Source organism: Manis pentadactyla, chromosome 4 (genome assembly GCF_030020395.1).
Source record: "Manis pentadactyla isolate mManPen7 chromosome 4, mManPen7.hap1, whole genome shotgun sequence".
In the NCBI taxonomy this organism is placed as follows: domain Eukaryota; kingdom Metazoa; phylum Chordata; class Mammalia; order Pholidota; family Manidae; genus Manis; species Manis pentadactyla.
This window is the reverse complement of record NC_080022.1, coordinates 4,438,996-4,457,671: the sequence shown is the minus strand read 5'-3', so window position 1 is coordinate 4,457,671 and position 18,676 is coordinate 4,438,996. Positions and strand designations below refer to the sequence as shown.

The following is an 18,676-nucleotide window of genomic DNA, read 5'->3' as shown; positions in this document are numbered from 1 at the left end:
GGGGGTGCACACTGCCTCTGTAATGGCTCGCTCCAACAGCAGCGGTGCTCTTTGTGCCTTTTTTTTATAAAAGTGAAAATACCCTTTAGATTTCTTTGAATTAGCAAAAGTAGGTACTAAGACAGGGCTTTCATAAAAGGGAGTGAGCATTAACATGAATTTTCAAAAACCTGGGAATACCCCTACTTGTTTTTAAGTAAAGAAAACCTACAGTGTAGGAAGACACTTTATTATATTGTTCAAACCAGCCCAGGAAAGGAGGCACTCTAGGACAGGAGGGGCCACTCTCAGCCGCTCAGACTGCTGTCCAGGCAGTGCAGGGGGCCGTGCAGCCCGCTTGAGGCCAACCACCCCCGTCCAGTCAGTGTCCAGGGTGGGAGTGACCCCACACACCAAGCCCTTCCCTGGACCTGGCCGCCCCTCAAAGCAGTGCGCTTCCTCCCCGTCGGGGACTGTCGGCCACGCTGGCCCAGGGCGGCAGCTTGTGCTGTGGATGTGAGGAAATCGCCCAGCTTGTGCTGCAAACAGCCGCGGCTGTCACCCCCAGGAGGACCGGGTCTGTCCTCCCAGCCCTGCCCCTTCCCAGCCCAAGGTGCTAAACTTCACCTGAGGCGCGTTCGGCTCCTGCCAGGACGTCCTGGCGTGGCCCACTTGCCGCTTGAGTGGCAGTGGCAGGACTGTGAGAGGTCCCGAGCCCAAACCCCAAAGCTGCCACCCCCTTCCACAGGCTCTGAGAAGCCCAGGTGTCCGGCTCAGCTCCGGGGCTCCGGCTGCGGCCTGGCCTGGAGTCCCGGCTGCCCGGCTTGGTGAGCACGGAGGCGGTGGGACATCCTCCGTATCACCAGCCGCTGGGCCTTCAGGCGCCTTCGGAGCTTTTCGTTTTCCTTCAGAGTCAGGAAGAGTTTTTTTTTTAGGGCATCTAAGTCCAGAAGGGCATAGCTGTGATCGGATGGCTGTGTGGAGAGGGGCCTGGGCCCAGCGAGGCTGGCTGGCTGACCAGGGGACGCTGTTCTCTCCAGTCTGTGTGGCAGGACCTGAGGACAGAGTGAGTGAAAGTGAGCAGTGCCCAGAGGCCAACAGCCAGGACGGGGCAGAGCTGTGCCCAGGAGGAAGGGGGCAGATCACAGACTCAGCCCTGGCCCTCCTGAGACACGAGTCTGCCCCAATCACAGCTGATAGTTTCATCAAAAAGGTATGAAATCCAGGCTCCGTGTCACAGTGCTCGCGCTTGGACACCGGTTTTCTTCATTTTGGGTGAAGCAGATCCCCTCATGCTGCCTTCACTCCCGGGCCCAGTGCCTTACCTGTTCTACAGGGTCTCCAGCGTTTGGGGGCAGCTTCAGCAGTTCAAGGGCAGTGTCCATAGTGCTTGCTGGGCCGTGCTCCCCAGACCCCACCTCACGGAGGACCTGGGGAGGGCGCGGCAGAAGCAGGCAGCTGAGCGGTGCAGACACGGGTCACCCCTCAGCCATCCACACTGTCCCGGCGGCTGTAGCCAGGAGACCGGTAGAAACAGCCCGGCTCCACTTCCACAGGCCCAGGACCAGACCCTTGAAACTCAGGCACAAACCAAACTTGTAACGAACCTCAACTGACTGGTGTGTCAAACAGAAAGGGGGCCTGAAAGACTTCTGATTTCCCTTTTCTAGAAAACTAGGAGATCCAAATCCTAGCTGATGAGAAAAGCACAGCAAAGTCTCCGCCTCCCACCAAGTCCAGCGCCAGGCGACCACCAGGCAGACTCACCGCTTGCTTCCCAGAGTCGGCACTGTTCCCATCGCCAGCAGGGCCTGTGTGCTCCCTCACCAGCTGCCAAAGACATGGAGCTGCTGCAGGGTGGCCCCAAGGTCCGCCTCACCCGTACCAGTGCATCTGCACCAAGAGCCCCGCTGGGCACCTGCCTCCTGCATCTTGGCCCCCACCGCTGGGCCCCATGTTGTTCGGCTAAACTGCACCCTGACCCCGGCCCAGCTCTCCACAGAGCCCACTGTCTCCTTTCTCTAACTCCCAAACCTTGAGTTGGAGGCCCATGAACAGGTCCTGTGAAGCCAGGGACCTAATTCATACATGTCACCCCAGGGCCTGGCATGCTTCTAGGTCCATGTAGGTGACTCAAGTTTTACTCAATGAGTGGCAGCCACTAATACAAAATATCCAACTCAGAGCCTGCAGTCAGTCCCCAGGTGTTCCCCAAGCTGAGCACAGGCCAACTACACACAGAAGTACCCCAGCCGTCAGACTGTCACCTCTCCCTCAGGGGCAAACATCAAACCACGACTGAGAAAGAGAAGAAACATTAACGCATGCCTTTGGGGAGCAGGTGGGGTGCTGCCCGGTGGGGTCTCCAAGCCCCGCAGCCTATGGTTGCCGCTGCGTCCACACCTCATGTTCAGTGCTCCCCCACAATAATACTTAAAATATATGGAGAAGTAACATGAAAGGCCTTCCTTGTTAAAACAACAAAAGCAACAAAACACAGATGTGCATCATGCCTGCCCTGTGCCAGGCAGCATGCCGGGGGCTCACCGAAGCCAAAGGACCAAGAGCAGGACAGCAAGGGAGGGCCAGTGGGCAGTGGGAACTAGTCAGGGAGGCCCTCCTCTAGGCCTTGTGAACACAGACTTGGAGAAGGTGGGGCCACAGGTGGGTGAAAGACATTGGGCAAAGGAACAGGCAGAGGCCCCAGCGCAGGGCTGCTGGGCCTGTCTGCACACCAGCACCCCTGTTCTCACGCCACTGCACGGTGTCCTCCAGCCGCCATCCCTCCCAACCCAGATAAACAAGCACAGGTATCTGTCAGCTCCGCCACTACTTAGCCGCGGGCTCACTCTGGCTTTGGCGTCCATCCGTGCACTCCTCGGCCAAGCCTGCATTGCCTGCCCCGCCAACCACCCACCTCAGTGTTCCCCTGGGAAGTCAGACTCCACATGCACAGAACTGAACTCAGAGAATCAGGGAACCCTACTTCCCAGGGGCCCAGCGAGCTCTGCCCTCCCTGACCCCCTCCCTCTCAGCCCCCCAGGTCTGCAAAGTCCATTGCTTGGTCCCTCCCATCACTGCACCCACCTTGGGCTCAGGCCACCATGGCTACACTCACCTATGACACCAAGGTGTCCCATAGCCACATCCCTCCCCACAGAGCTCCCAAAAACCCATTCTGCCCAAGCCTGTCACCATCCAGCCCCCAAGCTGCTGCTGTTCCTGGTAAGCCCAAACCCTCCCACCCCAAGCAGCAGCCCACACTGCCCCCAGCTGCTGGCAGAGCCCTCGGCTGACCACGCGCGGCACCTGGAGGACCCTAACAGCAACCTGCCGAGTGGCAGTGGCCCAGTCTCCAGACTCTTGATGACAATTTCTGAAGCCCAGGCTGGTTACGAGGAAGAGGTGTGAAGGGCCTCACTGCATGCCCCGGACCGTGTGTGGCCCAGCCACAGTGAAACTCAGGGACCAAGCTCTCGGGGAAGCTGCTTCAATAGCATCCATGTCCTGGGGGTGATTTAATTTTAAAGCGGCTTTAAATTGTGAATTCCCAAGGTCACGACCAGCAGGGCTCCAAACCCCGAGGCTCACAGGCCACCCACACAGCAGGCCTCCCCGCACCTTTGGTGTCCCAGCAAACAGCAGGGGCTGCATCTGGAGACATCAGGTGCGCTCACCTGCGTGGGGCCGCGGAAGGCAAATACGGTGGGCACCGCGTTGTGCTTCAGGTTCTTGCGATTTCCGAAGGCGCTGAAGCACTCGGGGCGGAAGTGCTCAGAGCAGATAACCGTGTGCTGCTTGGGCTTGAAGTTGCCCCGGCCAATGTTCAGCACCCACTCCTTCAGCAGCTCAGGGCGGCTGAAAGGGAACCTGAGGGGCGAAGGATGGACGTGAGGGTGGCGGCAAAGCAGAACTCGGCCCTCAGGGTTGAGGGCTGGCTCCATCACCCCAGTATTTTACTGGGCAGCTTGTAAAATTCAGTAACCTCTCTGCTAAACCACATCCAATCTGGAAGCTTCTGTCATGGCTGTTTACGGCATCCCTGGCAGGCCACCTGAGCCTGTGAATGTGGCCAAAGAGCCCAAGCAAGCTGCTGCCACTGCATTTGCCCGGGGAGTCTGAGCTTGGTCCCTTGGAGGCCGCCGCACCAGGCCTGGCTCTCAGGGCTGGGCTGTGGGCAGGACTGAGACCGGCCCGCCCCCCTGGAACCTTCCCTTCTAGCACAGAAAACCAAACAAATGTACCATGTAGGATTAAAACAGTAGGCAAAGGTCAGCGAAGGCCTCCTGAGGTGACCTTTCAGTAGAGGCCACAGGAAGTGGGAGAGTGAGCCGGGTGGGCATCAGAAGGGAGAGCAAGACAAAGGCACGGGGGCAGGAGCATGGCCTGCATGTTGGAGAGAGAGTGTAAGGGGGGGACCTCAGAACCAGGTCTCCGGTGGACCGGGACTTCCCGGAGGCTGGAGGCAGAGGATGACGGACCGCATCCTCCCTGGCTGCTGTAGGAGGGCAGCTGGGGGCCGGACCAGGGTGTCAACAGGACGGGACAATGAGCTGCCCATCTGGGGTGTACTTTGAAAGCCACGCAGTAAGGTCTGCCTAGGCGCCATAAAATAGAGAAGGAAAGATTTCATGTATTAAGACCGTGGAGGGGACTGTCACAGGGGCAGGTTTGGAGGATCAGAAGTTTGGCTTTGTATGTTGAATGTTAAATTTGAGGTGCCTTTTAGATGTCCTAGTGCTGAAGTAGAATGGCAGGTGGACATGTGTCTGGAGAGGTCAGTGTGGGGCTGTCCCTACATAAAGGGTGGCAGCCAGGAACTGGGGTGAGATCACTACCCCGGGAAGGAAGGGTAGAAAAGAGATGATACAGGGCCATCGCCCTCAGCCCGAGCGCTCCAACAGCTAGAGTTGGAAATAAGGAGGGCCCAGCAAGGGAAACCAAGAAGGGACATTGACAAAGAGGCTGGGAGAGTGTCTCAAGGGGTCAGCGGTCAGCTGTGTCACATGCAGCAAAGAGGTTGACTCGGACGTGGAAGGACCACTGCATTTGGCATCACAGGGGTCACTGGGGACTTGACACAGCAACGTGGTGGGAGCAGCAGCGTGGACAAGAGTCTGACTGACTGGAATGGGTTCCAGAGAGAACTGGACGACTCCACCCCCCGGAATCTGCCAGACTGACACGGATACAGGCAGCAGAAGACTCCTGCCAGCGAAAATGTCCAGAGCCATGTGCTTGTAAACTGCACTTCAACTGTAGAACCAGTCAACCTCGAATATCCGTTCAAAGGAATACTACCAGGCAGCAAAAAGGCAGCAGGCCTGCTGCGGGCATCAGCCGCCAACAGCGCCGAGGAGAGTACAGTGCGGGATTCCCTTCCTGCAGAGCTCAAAACAGCCGAAGCAACCCACCCTGACAAAAGGTAGGACACAGGTCACCCTCGGGGACCAGGGAGTGCCCGAGGACCTGGAAGGGGGTGCAGTTGGGAGTCTCCTGGGGTCTGGCGATGTTCTGATTCATGGCAGTTACACAGGTGTTCACTTTGTGAAACTGGTTGGCTGTGTACTTGATTTGTGTGTACTTTTCTATGTGTTATACGTCAATAAATACATTAACTTTAAAAACGAAAATGTAACAGGAAGAGGACATGGTGGCAGTGAGAGTGCAGCAGCCCTTTGGAGTTGGGCTCTAAAGGGGTCAGGGAAATGGGCAGTGGCTGGCACCTTGAAGAAAGCTTGCAGCATTCAATGGGCACCTGAGCTCGAGCTCTCCTGGGCAAGAACCCGGTAACTCAGCCCGGCCGGGCACACTGGGCGCACTGGGAGTGTACCCACAGATTCCAAAATCTCCGCCCTCCTCCTGGGACTCCCGCAAAGCGGCACGTGCGGCCCCACTCCGACACCCTGGGATGCCCATGGTCCTGCACTCCGACCTTTCCTCCTGGCATAAGGCCTGGACAGGGCTTAGCAGAGTGTGCACGGAGCTGCAACGTCCCCACCACTCATTCATTCAGCCAATATATTCGGCAAATATATGCTGAGCACCTGCTGCATTGCAGACTGCCCCGGTGAACGAGGAAGCCCCTGGGACAAGGAGGGGATGCACAACCGAAAAACTTCAGAGACAGCTAGAGCTGCGTGTCCCCGGCCCAGTCGAGCTCGCCACGCCCACCTGCCCCTCCAGCCCTGGGGGGCGGCTGCGCGCCTGGGGGCCGCTTGCTCAGCCTCTCCGACGGTCCCCCCGCGCGCCCAGGCCGGCCGGGGCGGGGCCGGGCTTCCTGCGTTCGGGACCCCGCCTGTCCCCAGGCCGCGGCGTCTCCGCCGAGCACCCGGCCGCACGCCTCCCCAGCAGCAGGACAGAGGCTCGACAGGCCCCGCACGCCAGGCCTCGGGCTCCGCCAGGGCCGCGCGCGGCCTGTAGGCCGGGCGAGGCGGGTAGCGCGGCCGGGACCCCGCGCCCCCCGGCGCCTCGCCCCTCACCGGTGGAAGGTGAGCTGCTTCCTGCGGCTGCTGTAGCGGTTGCAACACTGCCGGGCCGCGCACGACTTCGGCATCTCCGGGCGCCAGGTCCGGCTGCCCCTATCAAAGATGGCGCTAGCGAGGGAGCCTTAGGCGCGACGAGGCCCGAGGGTGGGGCCTTCGGGCGGAGCTGGCCCTACCGGCGCGAGGCCTGAGGGCGGGATCGGGGCGGGGGCGCATAGGCGGGGCCCGTGGCGGGGCGGGACCAGCGGGTCGCGAAGCGCCTCGGACCGGCGAGGGCAACATGGAAGGCGGGGCCTGGAGGGCGGGGCCTGAGGGCGGGGCGGAGCCTGCGGGGCTCTGGGAGGTGGAGGCAGTCTAGCTCGGCTGGTCGGCTATCCCTTCAAGCTGTGACTCTCGTCGCCTGTCAGGCGGGCTCCTGGGTGCCACGTCAAGGATATAGCTGGGCCCACTCAGGCCAGCGACCCCAACTGGGATGTCGGTGCAAATCTCACCAACCCTCCCAGCTTCGGAGACAGACCCCCAAGACCACACCCACCAACAGCCTTAGACAACGGGGCACCAGAGAAAGGCTCAGCGCCCAGCTTGCCAGCATTTTCAATATTCGAAGAGGTGTCATGTAGATTTTGGCTGCCCAAACGTGACTGGAGGAGGTACTGGCTGACCACCCACTGGTCCCAGATTTGAACTGGGCAGACACAGCTGAGAGAATAGGCCCAGGCCCTGGAGACCCCAAGTATTAAACGGGCAGAAAGAACACTCGGGAGATTCCAATCTTGCTTGCAGAACCTCAGAGGCCACAGCTTTTAAAATGCACGTTACCAACACCCTGGGCCTTAAACTAATCCAGTTTTATCAAGAAATTGTGTAAAGCTATTAATGTCTATTAACATTGTGGTTTGAAAAGGGCCCTGGGTGTTTTCCACCCTGCTAAACCAAACTCGGACCTTATCTGCCCAAGTCTTCATGTCATCATGGTCTGGGGTAGATGATGGAGAGGAGACAGTCACCCTTCACCACAGAACACACACCTGAAGCTAGACATGAACCTCAAAGTAGCAATATATTTACAAAATATACAGTTTCACAGAAACAGCTTCGCTTTATACACATAAACCTTATAGTTACACAGAACCATGTAAACGATGTTAAGTGGCCTGGCCAAAGCCAATGAGAGGGGCCTACTTTGGGGTGACATCTTCCCTCCCCTCACTCCATTAGCCACCAACCAGGAGCCCCTAGAGATGGGCCATGCCTAATTTGCATAAAGCTGATTGCAGCTGCCCAGCTCAATCTACCGCAAAAAACAAGGTGTCCTGACTTCTCGACACCAGCCACAGGGACAGAGCTGTTAGAACAAAAAGGAAATGAAGGAAACAAACTGAGATGAGCATCAGATGCCTTCCAGACGCGTTGCCAGGCATCAGACCTCCTAAGAGCAATGTAGCAATCGCCAGGATGGGCAGTTCCACTCTAAAATCACACATATTCTTAAATGCACTTTTAAAACTTGTGGAGTTTCTTAAGAAAAATGCTTTGGAACTTTGGCTATTCTCACCGTGAAGACACTGGACAGGCAATGTCCTGGGGCAGATCTTTGGCAAATTCTTCTCCAACTTCCTGGACACTTACCCTTGTCAGAGCGAGACAGCTGTCTGGGGAGAAGGTTGTTCCTAAGCCAGCTTCTTACTATTTTTCTCTACAGCAGAACTTCTACCTTGGGGATCTTCACAATGAACTGGGTTTCAGAAACAATTTGTTTTTGTTAATACAAGCAACAGAATTAAAAACAAAAGAAGGCAGTTGGCTGGTCAAGCATGAAAGATAACTAGGACAAAAAATGGGCTCTGATTAGCCAATTAAGGTTCAACCCCTTGGTGCTTCAGGGATAGAGTGGACAGAGTGAGTCCACCTGGTGGTCCCACACAAGGGTGCCACGTGGCTCCCAGCAAGGAGACGAGGGAATCCATCCTGCTATAATAAATATGACTAACTTGGGCATTCTTTCCATTTTCGTGCTTTACAAGAAACAATGTTTATGAAAACACACCTACTGATTTACAAAAACAACATCTTTGAGAACAGCATTTAAACTGCTAAAGAACAATGTCAAGTTTGGAGAAAGCTGAAGCCATCCTCTCCCTCCAGGTCCCAGAACCACCAGTGTCCGAGGGTACACTGCCCTTGAGAAAATCCCTGGCTTCTCCAGAGCTGGCCTTCACAGGGGTCTCCCTAGTCCAGGGTCCTAGTTCTAATATAGTTCAACGGCGTATCTTCTTGTACATTCTTTGAGGCCAGTGTTACCGTACCACTCACCAAAGCAAAGCAAAAAACAGCTTCAAGTCCTAACCTTGCCCTGTGGAACCAGCAGGCCAACCTGTATGAAGGTTTACTAAGAATCAAGCATGGGAGAGGGCTTCCTCCCAGTTTCTCTTTCCCCCACTACATAGAGGAATGCATTCCCCAGTAACTGCCTAACCATACTGATGCTACTGCAATAGGGGCGAGGAAGAGAGGAGAGAACCCAAGTGCCCTCTCGTCCGAAAACAGCTAGACTGGGTAGCCCCAGGACCTCACACACCAATTAATGAGAAAGGGCACCCAGGCAGAATCTGCCAATACTTTTGGCTGTATCGTGCAAAAAGACGGGTTTTCTACATCGTGCAAAACAGGAAACTGAGTTATGAACATAGGCCACCTCAACCCCTAACTAACACCCTTACCACAGAGAAGCAGACACATACTGTCCCTTTTAATAAACAGGAGCCCACAGCCCCAGGGCTCCTCTCTGAGTGGACCCAGAGACTCTGGTAGGCAGTCCCCAAGGCAGGGAGGTCAGACCACTAAAGAAGGGCAGCTTTGATGGGTGCTATACAGACATTTACAGGAAAAGACTTACAATCAAGAAAACGCTTACACGTATGGCTGCTCATTGACAGGCTGGGGAAACGGAAAGTCTCTTCTCCCCAGCACAGCAGGAGCGGGAGTGACAGCTAGCATTTGTTCCAATCGGCGGGAGTTTGTTAACAACGATAGCAAGAATTCACAAGTACCACGTACCCTCATTTTCAGCTGAACCAAGCCCACGGTACTTGGGTGATCAGCCCACCTCCGCTGCAGAGAACTCAGCTCTAGCAGCAGCTTTGGCCAACGAGGATTTTATTCAGTCACTGGCTATGTACACTTTAACCTTGGACAGCCTGTCCTTTGGCTTAGGCACCTAATGGCAGGGGTCTGCCTGCACCAGAGCTGAGAGTTCTGTGCTCAACTGAGAGAGGGGCCAAAAAGCCCAACGTCCCTTCCGATTCCTCGCCCACGGTCTCCTTGCGCACCAGCAATCAGTCCAGAAATAGCTTTCGGGAGCCCATTCGGGAACGGTTGGAACGGCGGATGTCAAACTTGGAGTCCCGGCACTTTTGACAGACGAACACTTCTGGAACGTTGGATTTCCGGATTTTCGCACAGGACAGGTGAATCCAGGTATGGCACTCATTACACTCTATCATGGGGCGGCCGGCGAATGGCTTCATGCAGAAGCAAGTGACAAGGTCCCAGGAGTCGTCATCTGAAAAAGGAGAAAAACACCTAAGAGGAAGGAAAAAACTTTTCGGGATCCCCTCCCCATCAAGAAGGCCGCCCTGGCCAGTCCAATGGGACAGAGCGGAGGTGTAAACTGACCCTCATCACATGAAACCGATTTTAACTCTTACTTACAGTAAATATTTTCCTCTAGAAGTGCAATGAAGGCATAACAAGGGTGCAGAAACGTGTAGCACTGGGAATTATCCATGAGATATTTACTGATGGGCTATGTTATTTTTACATTTTGAGGTGGGACTTGGAATCTCAGCCGTTTCTAGCTGTGATCACCTCCTTTCCTGAACACACCTCAGTATCCACCTAAACACCTTCCTCCCTGGAGGCAATGGGTGCACTCTGCTGTCCCATTCCACAGAAGGGACCGCTCTAAAACACCAGCTTACTATCAGATCACCTCTCTGTGACCGCCAGCTGCGAGCACAGCCTCCCTTCAGGGACCGCTCACCTGAATCCACCATGATGTCCTCATCGTTGCCCGTGCTGTCTTCGTCCCGGAACACCACCTGCTTTCCCTGCCGGACGATAGTCCGTTTGCCTTCAGTTTTTATTTCTTTGACCTGATCAGGTGACACCATGGTACAAGAACCACTGGAAGGAGTATCGGAGTCCCAGCCCGAGCAGGCATCACCAGGAGCCTGGGGGACATCCTGCAGGGTGGGACTCGTGGGGGTCTCCACGTACGGATCAGTGGCTTCCAACTTCAGCAAGCTTCCCACGTACCCCTCCTTCCCAGGGACATCACTGTCCCTTCGCTTCCTCTTTTTCTTCTTCTTCAGCTTGTCGGTCTTCTTTCGGTCCAGCAGGAAGTTGCTGGGCTTGGCTCGCTGCAGGAGGGTAGGCTGCAGGGGGCCAAAGCATCGGTCAGAGACTGGCAAGGGCACTGCAGGCGACATGTCGGAGAAACCAGCATCCCAGCCATCGCTGTCAGTGGTACCAGCGGTGCTGTTGGCAGGGCTGGGGCTGCTCCTCAAAGGGAGTTCCTGAAAAGACAGAGGCAATGCTAGCGGGGTTGGGCTGTTTCCACCAGTCCTGGCACTGAGCTTCCCTTCCCCAGCCCAGCCAGGCCAGGCCTGGAGACAGTAACACTGACTGTCCCCCCACACCCTCAAGTGTTACTCCTGAGGAACAGCGTCCTTGGCACCTCAGCAAGACCCTCCATACAGAACGTGAGCCCACATAGGGAACCGGCCTTCCCCAGCTCAACCCTCAGCCTGGTCCCAGAGCCAGGAACACAGATGCTACTCAATAAACGTGTGAAAGGAGTGAAGACACCCTCTCAAACCCTCCTAACTTCTGACTGTAAAATTTCCTTTCCATGTATCTTCCCAAGGGAAGTGTTTTTTAATTAAGTGAAATTAGATAGGTTTTGAGTTTTTCCACTCTTTAAAAAAAAGTGGAGACATCCCAAAATATTACAAAATCAAAGCAGGTAATTATGGTCCCTTCAGACCATTCAAGCATTTTATTTGCAAATGCAGATAACACTCTATTTGTAATGGAGAACAAAGAATTACCCACCTATACAACAAGTGGATGATAAGCCAATGCTGGGATTTTGCCTCCTAAAATACCAGATTCCCCTTTTTTTAGCCTTGCCCAGTATGAAGGAGGCCCCTGAGGTCTGAGCCCCATGACAGCCATTACAGCACTGGTCCCGTCCTGCCCACTTCTGGTGTGCACAGCAACTGGGAGGCTGCGGCGAGCGGAGCAGTGGAGACCAGGCTCCACCTTCTGCTCGAATCCCAGGCTCCTCCACTGATTAGCATTTGGGACCCAGGGCAAGGAGTCTCCTCTGTGCCCCAGGGTCATCATCTTTAAAATGGAGCACATAACAGCACCTACCTCGTATGTTACACAGGCCTAGTCATAGTAAGCACTGAATGAGAACTGGCCATTGAGAGCAAGCAGATATCAATACTTTATTTCTAAACAGGCCTGCATTTTCTATCAGAGTTTTAAGAACCACTTCCTAAGCTGTTCTAAGTTTCCAAGAAAGATTCCTGCCCAACTATTGTCTGAAATCCTCCCACACGACCCCTTTCACACCCAGACTCATTCAACACTGGTTTCACTGCCAGCAAGAAAGGTCTCAGAAGTGTAAGATTACCTCCTTCGGATAAGGGATGTAGCCAGCATAGGCCAAGACAAAGGTGCAGAATTTGTTGAAATCCTCCACGGTCCTGCGCCTCTTGTAACTGGGGGAGTACTCCTGTTAAAAGGCAAAACAGGGTGTTTGAAAGTGAACACTTGCAGGTGGGAATGCAGAAACAAAACTAAGCCAGCTCAGCATTCCTTGTCAAGCTCTCGAAAATACACTGCTGGATTTACAAATAATCTAGAAACAAGATAATGTAAATTCAGGTAAAAAAATAACACTTTTCAGAAGGCTGAAAAGGGGTATTATGAAGTTCTGTCAAGAATACTGGGAAACAGGTTAAAAGATAAAAGCTTGTACAAAAGTCTTTTTCTTGGGGCTCATGTGGCATTTTCTGACATTCTCTATTAGTTTTGCAGGCCTATCAAGGGCCCTAATAACTACTTTTTTGCTACAGATTTTCTATTTTGGAAAACTCCTGCTCCAGCTGTAACTAAAGCAATTTTCAGTGTTCTCCAAAGTCAACTACCTCTTAAGGTTCAGAGTTCTCTCAGGCCTGACCCCTCCCCAAACAGGTCTGCATAAAGACCCCTCCTTCCCCGGGGCTCTGTCCTCCACGGGAGGCACTTCTAGCTGCTGGAGCCACTGCTCCCACATGCAGGGGGGCAGGCACCCAATGTTCCCCAACTCAGAGAATAAACCAGAAACGTCCCTGCTAATCTTATCTGCGCGTTGACCATGAAATACTAAGAGTTTTGGCATTTGAGAACCCTCTCCATTCAATCTAGAAACACCCTTAAAAGCGGATTTTCTCCGGAAGAGAACAGTCCAGGGAGAAAGAACATTTGCTACTGAGCACAATTCTGCTTTATTTCGATTTATTCAACTAGCAGATTTACCGAGGTTTTCTTCTAAGCATTTCATTTACCACCCACCCCAAACCCATGCTTCCTTGGTCGACTAACATTTCCAGATCCTAGGGGGCCACTGTCCTGCTAGGGCTAGAGCGGGGAACAAAACTGGGTGGGATCCTGGCCGAGAAAGCGGCGCGGCACGGGCGAGAGGCCCGCAGGGCTCCTACCCAGGGCTCCACTTCTTAGTTTCTCAACTTGGTTCGAGAAAACCACCTTCTCCCCCACTAGCGGCCTCCCGGACCCCGCGAGGCGCGCAGGTTAGCGGAGCCCAGGTCCCGGCGCAGTGCCCAGCCTTTCGGCGGCCCCAGGCCCGGACCCGGAAAGGGCTGACCGGCCGCCCAGCGGCCCTCGAACTCTCGAGAAGAACTTTATTTCGGCGGGGAACGCGCAGAAGTGGGTCAGGAGCCGGGACGCAGCGCGAAGGGCGGCGGCGCCCTGGGGCCCGGGCCGAGGGGACCCGCAGCGCCCCCACCGCGGCCGCCGCGCCGCCTTTAGGGAAAGCAGATGGCGGTGTGGGCCCCCTCCCCAGCCGCCCAAGGACGCCGCCCCCCGCCGACACGGCCCCGGAAGGTGCGGGGCCCATCCCACCGGGGAGGGGGCGCGGGAAGACAAGCTTCGGCGTCTGGGGCCGGCAGGCCCCGCGAACCCCGGAGGCGGCACCGGGGCGGGCGAACGCGCCCATGGCCGCTGCCCTTGCCCGCGGCCGGAACCTCATCCCGGCCCGGGGAGCCTCAGGAGGGGAGCGGGGACCGCGCCGGGGGCCGGCCGGGAGAGCCGAGAGCCGATCCCCGGAAGGAGGGGGAGTCGGGGCGGGGCGAGCCGAGCCGGCGGGCGGGGGCCGCCGAGGGGGACCAAGAGCGTCGCTAGTGGGGGGTCAAGCTCGGGTGGGGACTCCCCGCACCCCGAAGGATGAGGCCCCCGGAGCGGGAGGCGGCGGGGGCCGCGCGGGAGGCAGGGGGCGGGGCGCCGGCCACCGGGCCCGGGGGTTTAGGGGAGCTGGCGGGGGCGTGCGGAGCGAAGTCCCCGCTCCGGGAGGGGGAGCCGCAAGCCCCTTCGGGAAGGGGGAGCGCGGGGGGCGGCGGCCCGGACCGAGCTCCCGGAGGCGGGGAAGGGATAAGCCAGGCGAGCGGGGAGGGGCGGGGGCGCAGACAGGTCCCAGAACTACGCGAGGCCCGGGAGGGGCGGGCGCGGCGGCCCAGGGGAAGGGGCGCCGGGAGGACGCGGACGCCTGAGGGAGGGACGCCGAGAGGACCGGCAGGGAGGACAAGGCGCGAGCCCGGGTGGGGGGCGGGGCTGGGCGTCCGGGGGGCGAAGGGGCAAAGCTGGGGGAGGGGAGGGCGGCGCTCGGCCGGCGGGTCCGGCTCCGGGAGGGCAGGGCCCGGGGGGGAGGTCTGGGGCGATCGAGGCGCAACGCTCACTCACCTCCGGGTGGAAGGCAGCGGCGCAAGAGTCGGAATCCATGTTCAGGGTGGGGGGCGGCGGCTGCGGGAGTGCAGGGGCCGGGAAACTGGCGCCTGGCGGCGGCCCCGCTCAAAATTGGGGGCTCCGGCGGCGGCGCAGGGCGAGGGCGAACCCGGGAGGGGTCGCCCCGGCTGGAGGTAATGGGGGGCTCGGCGTTTCGCGTCTCGGGCTCTGTGCACCCTGGCCGGCGGCTCCGCTACCGAGTAGAGTTAACGATGCAGCTCTCCCGCGGCCCGCGCGGCGGGAGAGGCGGGAGAGTCACGGCGGGGGACGGGGCGGCGGCGGCGGCGGCGGCAGCGGCGAGCGGGAACCCGACCCGCTCCCCGACCTGACGCCCAGTTCGGCTCGTGTCTCGGGAGGGAGGGCGGGAGAGACTCGGCGGCTGTCGGGAAATGTAGTCTGGGGGCGTTGCGAAGCCGGCGCGAGGGGGCGTTGCGATGGCATGGACGTGGAGCATTGTGGGAAGCGTAGTCCCCGCTCGGCCGCTGAGGCGCACGAAGGCCCCTCGAGGACTCCAACCCCCATAGAGCTCCGCAGCGGCCGCCCGGTCTGTGGGGGCGGTGTCTCCGGGACTTGAGGCCGCCGGAGCGGGGGAGGGGCGGGCGCTCGCGCTGGTTCGGCGGTGGGGGAGGGGCGGCGCGAGCGGTAGCGCCTCCGTCTCTGCGGGGGCGGGGGCTACGGCGAGTGGGGGCGGGGCTGGAGGCCTTGTTCGCGGGGGCCGGTGCCTGGCGCCCCTTCTGTCTCCTTTGGGTCTTGGGGTTCGTGCACCTTTGTGGGTCGGGGGTCTTCGCAGCCCCGGAGGGGTGTGGGCGGCGGGGCTGATGTGGCTGCCCTCCGACTGGGCTCCCGGAGTCGGGCCGGCCGGGGCGAACTTGTTTTCGCCGCTGTGTTTTCCGGCCGGCTCCTTGCCCCGGGGTCCGGGGACGGCGGGACCGAGGCGGAGCAGGGTTAGGACTTAACGAGGCTCTCGTGGTCTCCGTAGACTCCACATGTGGGTGTCGGGTTGCGGCATTTTAAAAACTCTATTAACAGTGTTATCAATGTTTCGGAAAATGTTAGCTTAAAATTCGCTTTTTTTTTCACTCCGCCGAACCTTGGGCCGTCCAGGTCTTCTCGCTTTAGTTCAATTATTTCCTGAATGTTTGCCTCACAGGATTACAAGAGTGGAGTGAGGCGAAAACAGGATAGAAATATTTGGTGTTGACAATGACTTCATTGATATTTAATTGAGGAGCTTGCAGTGTTTAAATGCTGGACCGAGTACTTTACAACTTTTTATGTTGAAGGTTGGTTGACTCTGAACATTTAGTTGAAAATTAACTGCTCTGATAGAATTACCAGGAGGAGGCCTGACGTACTTTCACATTTTTAATAACAATTGGAAAACAAAAGAAAAAAATATACACAATGCAGATGATTCAATAACATACTGGTAGCTTCGAAGACAAACTGTTGAAGTGACATAAAATTTTAAATTCAAATGAGAAAACCCATGCTAAATCAAAACGATAATTAGAAGAACTCAACTCCTAACTAAAAGAGACTTCCAAGAGAGTGACTACTACACGGGTTATTGCTGTTTAGGTAAGATAATTCTGATGGAAACATTTAGTGGTTAAGGGAGTGAGTTTATCTTAGAAATACTTTCTGAGCCTTAATTTCCTAAACTATAGAATTTTTATCGTAGTACTTGCCTAAGTGGTTTATTAGTATTTTTTCAGTGTTGTTTCATCAATACCTTCCCCAACTGGCTGGCTCCCAGGGATGGTAAAGTGGGGTGCTTTCCAAAACTAGTGAGATTAAAAAGGCATTGAACTTGGCCCCGGGAAACAACTTCTTACAGAATTGTCACATTCAGATGATTTAACCAGATCTAGTATGTTCTCTGATCACTGTGACCAGAGCAGGCGTCCTGAGGTTAGCTAGCACTGCCCAGGGTCAGATTCACCAGCAGCACCTTGTTTTTCATGACTAATAAAGGACCAAAAAGATATTACCCTATTGTTAGTTTAAAGATGTAAATACCAAAAAGAATAATTATTAGAGGTGAAGTCTAAATGACATTATTCCCTATGGTACACTTATTCACATAATGAATAATCCACCCCCATTAAGAAACTGAAATAAAAACTTGTTCATAATAATGGACTTGATGACAAAACAGCCTAGGATTCAGGGATCGATACTGGACCACTCCATCACACTAAGGAAAGAAAATCCCAAATATAGATTGTGCCATGTGACAGTGATAACTTGCTGTGAACACATATGCAGTAGGTATTTCTTGAGTAAGGTCTTACTTAGTACACAGGTATGACCAGTACTACCCTGGTGGACTCTGCTGTCGCCCTGCCTGCCACTCTAGCGAAATTAAAAATTAAAAATTAATGGAGAAGGATCTTTGTCTCTTCCTTTGATTTTCCTTGGAAATTTAGCCCTTTAGAAGAGGTTTAGACATTCACACCTATCATCCTTTCCCAAGACTCAAAAAACAACTATAATACCAGTAACGGACTCATTCAATCATGTAATATGTAGTAGCTGTGGGGTAATATAGTTGGTTTCCTATGTATGACAGGCTTACATTTTTTTAGTGTGTTCAGCTCACTTCTCAGATAAATTGTACTAATTCCAGGCTCCAAGGGCCAAATTTGGAATCCCATGATTAATGCAAGGGCATTAGCTAATGCCACAGTAGTCAGATCCTTGGAGTCTATGATTCCTTGTTTTCTGTTTAAAAAAAAAATTATACCTGCTGCTGAATGCTAATTCCCCAAATTATAGTTATTTAGGAAGGAGGGGGGAAAAAGCCAACATTAGGACAGGTTGTGACAAGCTTAAAAATACAAAGAATACCATGGTTTCCCAGTAAGTAACTTGAGAGTGTCAGTTACTTTTATCAGGTTACCAGATATAGCTTCACCTTCCTAAATCTCACTGGCTACACTACCTTCATTTGGGGAGCATTCAGCAAAGCTTTCTGCCTACCATTGTAAGTGTCTATGCTTGAGTGTTGGTATGAACATAACAGTTTCTTTTTTCCAAAATTATTTTCTGGTGGTTCAGCTTTTTGATGAGCTTCATAGTATATTCCTATGAATTCTTATGGTTTTCTCCTACCTTGTTTTCTACCTTTCTCATTTCCATTTTCTGGAGAGGAGAAAAATGAAAAATCCTCAAGGTCATACTGTCCTCAACTTTTAGTACCTTGACTATTGTATGAATATATGTGTGTGAATAATTTAAAATCATTAATAAATAATTTCTAAACTATGTACTATCAACTTTCTAGTGAAGAAAACAACCTATGCATAGATGAATCAAATGACTTTCCTGTGTTACGGTTCATACAGGTAAAACGCAAATATTAATAGCTAACACTGTATGCCAAATACTGTTTTAATATTTTTATTTACAATATTAATTTACACGTAATAATGCACTTAATAGAGAATACTATAACTTTTCTTAAAGAAAAAGTTCATATGAAGTGCATTATAAACCACACCTGTGTTGTCCAGAACCCGAAAAAAATCAATGTGTAATAGGAAAAAGGCAATCTTTATCTGACTCTTCAAATGCCAAAGTAAGTGTTCCTAGATGTTCTTGAAGAAAAAAGATAACAGCAGCTTTTAAAATGACCTAAATCACTCAGTCACTTCTCTTGTCCCGTCTGCCTAAAATCTGAGTTCAAAATTATACAGAGTGAATTTTTTAAAATAATACTGTTATCTGTTAAATCACATTAAATTACATTATCATAAAGAAGTTATTTAGGCAAAGACATTTTCAGCAGATGAGGTGAACTTTTAAAACTTTCATGGTTGAAGTTTAATCTTTAAACACGTTTTCCCACAGACTATTACTGGTTGACTAGAGTCAACACTTTCCTCACCAAACAATGGTGTTTCCACCCTGCCAGGGTGTTGGGTGATATATGAGGAGTTTAAAACTTAAAACAGTTTGCTGTTATCAATCACACTGTCGTACTGTAGTGCATAAATCTCACATTCCCATTTTGAACTCGTAAGATTGATGAGCAAAAAAAGGAACTAAATAGCATGCCTGGGTTAGTAGGTTATTCAAAATTCCAAACACAGCTGATAAGTCTAAATATGTTCCTTTCTTTTCTAACCACATTCCTT

At 54.0% G+C, this 18,676-nt stretch overlaps 2 protein-coding genes across 3 annotated transcripts; both read right to left on the bottom strand.

The window, feature by feature from the left end:
* Positions 1-212: 212 nt before the first annotated feature.
* On the bottom strand, positions 213-6,714 carry THAP3 (THAP domain containing 3). 2 transcript variants are annotated; one of them, XM_036925357.2, is made up of 5 exons: positions 6,462-6,707; positions 3,657-3,849; positions 1,747-1,809; positions 1,305-1,409; positions 213-1,034 (listed from the first exon to the last, which is right to left on the bottom strand). In XM_036925357.2, exons 1-5 carry the CDS (start codon positions 6,533-6,535, stop codon positions 753-755), a joined length of 717 nt encoding a protein of 238 aa, XP_036781252.1. In that variant the 5' UTR covers positions 6,536-6,707; the 3' UTR covers positions 213-752. The 2 variants fall into 2 exon arrangements, with proteins under 2 accessions (XP_036781252.1, XP_057355649.1); XM_057499666.1 differs by lacking the exon at positions 1,747-1,809 and having other exon boundaries at positions 6,462-6,714.
* A 791-nt stretch (positions 6,715-7,505) lies between these two features.
* On the bottom strand, positions 7,506-14,848 carry PHF13 (PHD finger protein 13). The gene is made up of 4 exons (XM_036925356.2): positions 14,493-14,848; positions 12,169-12,270; positions 10,507-11,041; positions 7,506-10,026 (listed from the first exon to the last, which is right to left on the bottom strand). The coding sequence occupies exons 1-4, from the start codon at positions 14,529-14,531 to the stop codon at positions 9,800-9,802; spliced, it is 903 nt and encodes a 300-aa protein (XP_036781251.1). The 5' UTR covers positions 14,532-14,848; the 3' UTR covers positions 7,506-9,799.
* Positions 14,849-18,676: the final 3,828 nt, after the last annotated feature.